The sequence below is a fragment of the Physeter macrocephalus genome, chromosome 4 (assembly GCF_002837175.3).
Source record: "Physeter macrocephalus isolate SW-GA chromosome 4, ASM283717v5, whole genome shotgun sequence".
In the NCBI taxonomy this organism is placed as follows: domain Eukaryota; kingdom Metazoa; phylum Chordata; class Mammalia; order Artiodactyla; family Physeteridae; genus Physeter; species Physeter macrocephalus.
Genome location: NC_041217.1, coordinates 29,780,680 through 29,790,366, shown reverse-complemented (window position 1 = coordinate 29,790,366; position 9,687 = coordinate 29,780,680). Strand labels below are relative to the sequence as shown.

At 36.1% G+C, this 9,687-nt stretch overlaps 1 protein-coding gene across 8 annotated transcripts in view; it reads right to left on the bottom strand.

Moving 5' to 3' along the window:
- PRG4 (proteoglycan 4) overlaps nucleotides 1-9,418 on the bottom strand; it is a 21,131-nt gene extending 11,713 nt beyond the window's left edge. For 4 of the 8 annotated variants that reach the window (XM_055084063.1, XM_055084064.1, XM_055084065.1 and 1 more), the window contains exons 1-4: nucleotides 9,330-9,418; nucleotides 8,914-9,015; nucleotides 5,957-6,079; nucleotides 4,529-4,648 (exon numbers count right to left, since the gene is read on the bottom strand). In XM_055084063.1, coding sequence (XP_054940038.1) covers nucleotides 4,529-4,648; nucleotides 5,957-6,079; nucleotides 8,914-8,989 — 319 coding nt within the window. In that variant the 5' untranslated portion in view covers nucleotides 8,990-9,015; nucleotides 9,330-9,418. The remainder of the gene's footprint in view (nucleotides 1-4,528; nucleotides 4,649-5,956; nucleotides 6,080-8,913; nucleotides 9,016-9,329) is intronic. The other 4 variants (XM_055084066.1, XM_055084067.1, XM_055084070.1 and 1 more) reach the window with 2 other exon arrangements.
- Between the last annotated feature and the right edge of the window lie 269 nt (nucleotides 9,419-9,687).

The following is a 9,687-nucleotide window of genomic DNA, read 5'->3' as shown; positions in this document are numbered from 1 at the left end:
CAAATCAATAAAATTAGAAATGAAAAAGGAGAAGTTACAACAGACAGCGCAGAAATACAAAGCATCCGAAGAGACTACTACAAGCAACTCTATGCCAATAAAATGGACAACCTGGAAGAAATGGACAAATTCTTAGAAAGGTATAAACTTACAAGACTGAACCCGGAAGAAATAGAAAATATGAACAGCCCAATCACAAGTAATGAAATTGAAATGGTGAGTAAAAACCTTCCAACAAAAGTCCAGGACCAGATGGCTTCACAGGGGAATTCTATCAAACATTTAGAGAAGAGCTAACACCCATCCTTCTCAAACTCTTCCAAAAAATTGCAGAGGAAGGAACACTCCCAAACTCATTCTATGAGGCCACCATCACCCTGATACCAAAACCAAAGATACTACAAAAGAAGAAAATTATAGACCAATATCACTCATGAATATAGATGCAAAAATCCTCCACCAAATTCTAGCAAACAGAATGCAACAACACATTAAAAGGATCATACACCATGATCAAGTGGGATTTATCCCAGGGATGCAAGGATTCCTAAATATAAGCAAATCAATCAATGTGATACACCATATTAACAGATTGAAGAATAAAAACCATATGATCATCTCAATAGATGCAGAAAAACGTTTTGACAAAATTCAACACCAATTTATGATAAAAACTCTCCAGAAAGTGGGCATAGAGGCAACCTACCTCAACATAATAAAGGCCATGTACGACAAACCCACAGAAAACATCATTCTCAATGGTGAAAAACTAAAAGCATTTCCTCTAGGATCAGGAACATGATAAGGATGTCCACTCTCACCACTATTATTCAACATAGGTATGGAAGTCCTAGCCATGGCAATCAGAGAAGCAAAAGAAATAAAAGAAATACAAATTGGAAAAGAAGAAGTAAAACTCTCACTGTTTGCAGATGACATGATACTATACATAGAGAACTCTAAAAATGCCACCAGAAAACTACTAGAGCTAATCAATGAATTTGGTAAAGTTGCAGAATACAAAATTAATGCACAGAAATCTCTTGCTTTCCTATACATTAATGATGAAAAATGTGAAAGAGAAATTAAGGAAACACTCCTATTTACCATTGCAACAAAAAGAATAAAATAACTAGGAATAAACCTACCTAGGGAAACAAAAGTCCTGTATGCAGAAAACTATAAGACACTGATGTAAAAAATTAAAGATGATACCAACAGATGGAGAGTTATACCATGTTCTTGGACTGGAAGAATCAATATTGTGAAAATGACTATACTACCCAAAGCAATCTACAGATTCAATGCAATCCCTATCAAATTACCAATGGCATTTTTCACAGAACTAAAACAAAAAATCTTAAAATTTGTATGGAGGCACAAAAGTCCCTGAATAGCCAAAGTAGTCTTGAGGGAAAAAAACGGAGATGGAGGAATCAGACTCCCTGACTTCAGACTATACTACACAGCTACAGTAATTAAGACAATATGGTACTGGCACAAAACCAGAAACATAGATCAATGGAACAAGATAGAAAGCCCAGGGGTAAACCCATGCACCTATGGTCAACTAATCTATGACAAAGGAGGCAGGGATATACAATGGAGAAAAGGCAGTCTCTTCGATAAGTGGTGCTGGGAAAACTGGACAGCTACATGTAAAAGAATGAAATTAGAACACTCCCTAACACCATACACAAAAATAAACTCAAAATGGATTCAAGACCTAAATGTAAGACCGGACACTATAAAACTCTTAGAGGAAAACATAGGAAGAACACTCTTTGACATAAATCACAGCAAGATCCTTTTTGATACACCTCCTAGAGTAATGGAAATAAAAATAAACACATGGGACCTAATGAAACTTCAAAGCTTTTGCATAGCAAAGGAAACCATAAACAAGTTGAAAAGACAACCCTCAGAATGGGAGAAAATATTTGCCAATGAATCAATGGACAAAGGGTTAATCTCCAGAATATATAAACAGCTCCTGCAGCTCAATATTAAAAAAACAAACAACCCAGTCCAAAAATGGGCAGAAGACCTAAATAGACATTTCTCCAAAGAAGACATACAGATGGCCAAGAAGCACATGAAAAGCTGCTCAACATCACTAATTATTAGAGAAATGCAAATCAAAACTACATTGAGGTATCACCTCATACCAGTTAGAATGGGCATCATCAGAAAATCTACAAACAACAAATGCTGGAGAGGGTGTGGAGAAAAGGGAACCCTCTTGCACTGTTGGTGGGAATGTAAATTGATACAGCCACTATGAAGAACAGTATAGAGGTTCATTAGAAAACTAAAAATAGAATTACCATATGATCCAGCAATCCCACTACTGGGCATATACCCAGAGAAAACCATAGTTCAAAAATACACATGCACCCCAATGTTCATTGCAGCACCTTTTACAATAGCCAGGTCATGGAAGCAACCTAAATGCCCATCAGCAGATGAATGGATAAAGAATTTGTGGTACATATATATACAATGGAATATTTCTCAGCCATAAAAAGGATCAAAATTGGGTCATTTGTAGAGTCGTGGATGGATCTAGAGACTGTCATACAGAGTGAAGTAAGTCAGAAAGAGAAAAACAAATATCGTATATTAACACATATATGTGGAACCTAGGAAAATGGTACAAATAAACTGATTTTCAGGGCAGAAATTGAGATACAGATGTAGAGAACAAACGTATGGACACCAAGGGGGGGAAGCTGTGGGGGGGGATGGAATAGCCAGGTCATGGAAGCAACCTAAATGCCCATCAGCAGATGAATGGATAAAGAATTTGTGGTACATATATATACAATGGAATATTTCTCAGCCATAAAAAGGATCAAAATTGGGTCATTTGTAGAGTCGTGGATGGATCTAGAGACTGTCATACAGAGTGAAGTAAGTCAGAAAGAGAAAAACAAATATCGTATATTAACACATATATGTGGAACCTAGGAAAATGGTACAAATAAACTGATTTTCAGGGCAGAAATTGAGATACAGATGTAGAGAACAAACGTATGGACACCAAGGGGGGGAAGCTGTGGGGGGGGATGGTGGTGTGATGAATTGAGAGTTTGGGATTGACATATATACACTAATATGTATAAAATGGATGACTAATAAGAACCTGCTGTATAAAAAAATAAGTAAAATAAAATTTAAAATTTAAAAGAAAATAAAAATGAAGTACTGAAGATCTAGTTGATGCCTTCATTTTCATTTGGACCCTGACTATCTCTGTGAATTCTGTAAATGATGCACTACCTTCATCAATTTTTTATCCTTGAGTTTTACAAAAACCTCAAGTAATCTGACCCACCACTTGGTAGCATAAACTATTGTCTTTATTAACATGTTCTCTCAATGCTTTGTCATTCTCTAACCATCTTCCCTCCCCATCCATCCTCTGCCCCAAATAAATTCTTAGTTTTTTGTCTCACAGCCAGAACAATTATCAGAGTGATGAGTAAATATGGAGCACTCATCTCATGTGTCCTTCTGAAAGCTGCAGGAACTCTGAACTCTGCGATTTTGATTACGGTGGGGGGGGGTCTCCATTATTTTTGGAATGCTTTCCAATGAAAACATTGAAGAGTTAAGAAATATTCCTTAACTATGCTGATTAATAGTTTTCCACCCTATTTCTCCACTGTTTGAAAGAAGCAGAAGGTGCAGCCTTGTTTAAATAAAATAAGATTATGCAAGCAATGCTTATTTTCACTTTTACCCCCATAGATATTCTTGTTTTAACAGAGTAGGATTTAAGAACAAACATTTGGTAAAAGAAAGGAATTCATTATTTAAGTACATTGTTTAAAGTCCTTTCTTTTTTTTGGTAAATTTGGAGGGTTTTATTATGCCGTCAGAGTACTCCAGGACCAAAACCAGAGAAGAGGATTTTAAAATGGAACTACCTCTTTTTATTGACTCCTTCACACACAGGCATTTAGATAGAGACTACCGAGGGGACTGTAGAGATCAGAAGGGAAATACAACGGACAGTTAGCTTCTTGGTTTGCCTATAAACTTAGTGCTTTAAACTGACTCAAATTTACTAGTTCAGAGAAGGTGGATGTGTTGATTCTGTCCTCAAATATACACTCAGAAACATTGAGAGCAAAAGCACAGATAGCTCAAAGGACAGTTGACTTTGTGGGGTCAGCACCATAGGATTAGACAAGAAATCATCAAATGAGCTGCTTACTGTTGATTTAACCTGAAATTGAACCACACCTGGAGGAGAAAAGCATATATGCCCAGCCCCTATCCTCTCCGTTACTCAATCTCCAATCACTTGCACTCCTGGAGCCTGGCTGAGCCAGGGAGTGCTTTAGAAGAAACATTCCTTCTTTAATTCATCTTGGTGAAACAAAATTAATATGAAATAGCGTATATGTTAGTAAAATCAAGACCTGAGTTGGACCGCATGTTAAGACATTGTCAGTGAAGCTAAGATAGGTGCACAGATCTGGCTGTACTGAGAGGCACTGATTGGTACTGGGATGCTTACCTTTTTCACAAAAACTGTCATAATCGGAACAACACTTGCCGTACTTCTTACATTCTGAGTCACAGTCACACGCCCTCCCTCTTGTAAAGGACTCGAAGCAGCGGCCTTTACAGGAAAGCTCTACCCAGAGCAAAACAAAACATTATGGATTATTGGTTACACAATCAGTCATGCCCATGTATTGATAGCCATTTCCCACCTTATAGCTGACTAGAGTTCCAAAAGTGCATAGCTAAGTCTTTTATTTGGAATTTGGAAGATAGATGGTTTCCCAAGTGGAGACAGCCCTGGTCGAGAAAGAAATATGGTGACTAAGGAAAATTTTCTTGCCCTTTAAGGCTCCAAGAGACACCCCAATGCTGTCTGAGTCATTTCATGTATGGACAGTGGAAAATTGGGAAATGTCTAAAGAGGTAAGTACACTTCATGTGAATTCCCACCATTCTCTCCTTTTGATACTGCTACTTTTTAAGTAGATTTTTGTCAATTGAGCGTGCATATTCTACAACAATATATTCTAAAGAGCTGGCTTAATATAAATAGGTCACTGTTTAGGCTCAAAAATCATTTATAATACAGAAACCTTTGTTATGACAAACTGGGCATGGTGTAGAGTTGAAAGATTTCAGCCTAATCCCATGATATGGACTATATAAGAAGCCTGCTCATTTCCAAAAAAGGCTTGGTTAAAGCCACGATGATTTACCCAGGCCTATTTGAAATAATTACCTTACACAACAAACAAATTGTACAACAATATATTTATCAACTTCACATGCAAATTCTGAAGCAAATATAACTTTGAGCCACTTTTAATTATAACTTCATAAATTAAATATGAAATATTTGCACATTAACAAGAAAATGGTCCAAAGTATGTTTAAATGAAGTATAATAATTTAAAATTCATACCCTTTGGAATGTAACTGAAATTTATCATTATACACTCATTATTAAACACTTTTCAAGTGCCTTTTTCAGGTAATTTAGAAGCATATTAATACCAAAAAGTTAAACAGTAAGAAAGATTATTTTATGTCCATGAATTTTTTTTTTTGATGAAGCTATTGAAGGGCTCCATCCCTAAGCAATTACCTCTCTGGTTAATAGCAAAGAATTACTCATTAGTATTTACTTAATGATTCCTGGGTCATAGTATTGTCTATATTTAAAACAAGACATGATACTTGGCACTAGTCAATAACCTTGTGCAAGTGACAGACTTCCAGGCTCCCCTTAACCTCCCCCAGTGATCACAAGCTTTGACACCACCCTCAGGCACAGCACACTGCAGCATTTACGCGAGGGAAGGGAAAGGCACTTCAGCACAGAGAAGTGAAAGAGTGTGACAACAGCACTGCAAGGGGTGCAAGGGGACTCTAACAGGACGTGTGCTTGACAGAAGAGACACCAGCTCTCAGGACTTACCTACAGTGCAGACTTTCTTGAAGTCAGGGCAGCACTCCATGTAGTGTTGACAGTTATAATCACAGTTGCAGGTGGCATCTCTAGAATACCCTTCCCCACATCTCCCTGCACAGCTTGATAAATCTAAAATTATACAATACTAGTGTAAACAGGGCCAAGCCACTTTGTAAAAAGGAAGGAATCTAGGGAGGAGGACAAGGCTGCTTGGTGAGGCAGAATTTTATCAATTGGAAAGGTTGGGAATGATGGTTAGCAATGGGTCCAGGTGACATTTGCCTGGTCTCCTAGGTGACCGTGATCATGCCATTTTATTCATTACTAGACTGAGAAGATAAATGCACTTTTGAAAATCAGGCTGAGTCATGGCTTTTCACAAAAGAGGGTGGTATTCCTGGAGGAGGGCTGGCAGCTACAGATCTACTGATGCTGCTACTAGGATGATGACTAGTTGCCATTTACTGAGCATCTCTGTGCTGGGCACTGAGTCATACATTATCTCTAATGCTTATGAAACTTTGCCAGGAGAGTATTAGTAGTCTTTTTTAGAGATAAGAAAGCTGAAACACAGAAATTTTAATAACTTGCTCAAGGGCACCCAGCTACTTAATAACTCCAGTATATATGTATTACAGGTCAATTAACACCTATTAATCATTCATAGTGGACTTCCCTGGTGGCGCAGTGGTTAAGAATCCTCCTGCCAATGCAGGGGACACGGGTTCGAGCCCTGGTCCGGGAAGATCCCACATGCCGCGGAGCAACTAAGCCCGTGAGCCACAACTACTGAAGCCTGCACGCCTAGAGCCTGTGCTCTGCAACAAGAGAAGCCACCGCAATGAGAAGCCCGCGCACCGCAACCAAGAGTAGCCCCCACTCAACACAACTAGAAGAAGCCTGGGCACAGCAACAAAGACCCAACGCAGCCAAAAATAAGATAAATAAATTTTAAAAAATCATTCATAGTGACCTCTTTCACTCTTAGAAGTGTCCTGATTTGCATAGTAAATTATATGGTCATCGTAAGTAAACAGCCCACCTAGAATTTGAACTCTGATATATCTGATTCTGATACCCAAACTTTTCCTAATCACATTGCCTCTCATTCCTGATCATAAGTTTACAGCAAGCTAGTCATGCCAGCACAAACTTTCCTAGGCTCCTGCTCCTTTCATGGGTGGGGATAACTGGGAGCTATAAATGTTGGGGAAATCAGTTGCTTACGACCACCACTAAAGAGATTACCAAATAGGTGACTCTTGAAAAGCATCTGGACTTGAATAAAGGTCATGAACAGAGTTATTTTGGGGAAAACAAAACAAAAACAAAAGCATAATTATCCTTAAATATATGTTTAAGTCATTTAGAAAACACCTTGAAAACCTCCCTGAGAGATAACCTCAGAAATGTAACAACCGAATCCATCTCTGGAATAGAAACTGGCAGGTGCAATGTCCTAAATCCACAGAGGGACGCTGAAGCACACTGAAAAATCACTCAAAATAATGAGTCCAGGAAAGTTAAAGTCTTAATATGCAAATAAAACAGTAAACATTAGGACAACTTTCAGAACTTTTTACATACACATGTGCACAATACATACAAAAATGCATATCATATATAGCGTATGTATATAAATACATATATATAAAGAAAAAAGAATGGGAAGAGGCTGAGAAGGCAAGAAAAGCAGACAAGACAACATCAAAAGGTTATTCTTTTATAACTAGCAGATTTCTGAAATAGGAAGTCAATCATCTTTAAAGGAAAATTTATTTCCATAGATTTAATGGCTGTCCTACTTTTATTGATGTTGATTTTAACAACTAATTTTAATTTCATTTATTTAAAGGAGAGTAAAACTGTTCTAGTGAACAGCCAATTGTATCACAGAGGAGAGGTAGCTTAGGAAATGCACCCAGTGTTATGAACCTTACAATATTATTCTGAGAGAGCAGAGGGTTTGGATACACCCTGGTATTCATCATTCCTGATTAAATATTTATATTTGCTTTCATGCGTTTTTCCACCTTATCTAAGTGATTCTGAAACTATGTCCATGGCAGGCAGCTATCTCACATGCTCAGGCTTATTTAATTATTTTACTGGAAATGTAAACAATGCCATAACAATCATGCACCTTGATTTTTCTTCTCTCAGATTTTGCTTATCAAAGAAAAAAAAAGAAAAGGACATTGTAAAGCAACCATACTCTAATAAAAATTAATTTAAAAAAAATGAAAAGGAAACAAAAATCCAAAGCTTGGTGTTATTGTTAAGTAATTTACCTTGTGATGCTAGAGACTTCTGTTAAGGTGATTACACCGAATGTACCTTAACATTCTCTAAAAATGAATAACAAGAACTGTTCATCCAGGACTAACTCTGTTTTTGGAGAGCTGTGAATGGTTCAATATTATAATATAAAATGACATTCATACCTGTGTAAATTTATATCTGGACGAACAGACCTTATAAGAAAGAAGGCGCACTTTCAAAATTAATAAAATGTCATTTGAAACATTGTAAATGTTCATTGTAATATATCTATATCAACATGATGCCATAATTTATTTGATGTAAAAGATTAAATTTCTTTGTAAACAGGTAGGAAAAAATTATATGCTATATACATATTGTTCATTTCAGTTAATCTGATGATATTGTATCATTTCAGCATAGTTTTATTGTGTAAGTGTCTATATTTTTTTAAACCTTCGGGAGAACTATAAGACTAATGAGTACAAAAATTATTCTATTCAAAACTTCTTGAAAAACTTCATAATACAAAATGCTTATAAATATGCTATATATTCTATACATAATTTTAAGGTTTTATTATGTATTAAACTCAAACAAATATATGTTTTTAGAAATCTATTTCTTTTGTTGTCATAAAAGTCAGAACTGAATGATTAGGAATAGCTGTTAAATAAAAATATTTTTGATGGTTAAGGTACCTTGAGAAGAAACTTGCTGAATCAAGAAAACAGAAAGCAGCAACAAGAAGTAAATGGGAAGTATTTTCCTCTCCATGGTTGTTTTCAGGTACTGAGCCCTCGCTGAAAAGAAAAAAGTATCAGAAAACTGCTCTTGAATCTCACCACTAATTTATGCCTGTGTTACATACAGTGTTTCAGTAATTTTTAAAATGCAATTTAATGATAATAACCATCTGATTCTTGAAACAAGACTTTTAAAAGTAACCAGCCTTAATTCATTGTAAATATTTGACCATTAGATTTAATCTTACACAGAAAAAAATAATCAAATCACCATCTCAGTCATGTTACTGACCATTTTAATACTTTAGAATCTCCCCAAATAGAAAACAGACTTATCTTAAAACTCTATTCAAATTACAGCATGTACTTACAGTGCAGGGTTTAAATCCTATCTTGGGGAAAAAAAAAAAAACCAGCTTCAGTAAAATTTAATTTAACAAACAAGAGTTATCATTCCAACTTTCCCTTAACTCTCAAAATAAATTTATAAGCTTCCAGCAGGTGTATTGCATAAATGTGATCCTTTTCAAAACTTTCCAACCACTATCCTTATAAATCTTTTCAGCAGGTGTATTGCATAAATGTAATCCTTTTCAAAACTTTCCAACCACTATCCTTATAAATCTCTTCAAACACCTTTAATAAGGTATATCCCTATTGAACTGAAAACACATTTAATTCCATGAAGCAAGTTAACTTTGACACTTACCCGTAAAAGTAGAGATGAAT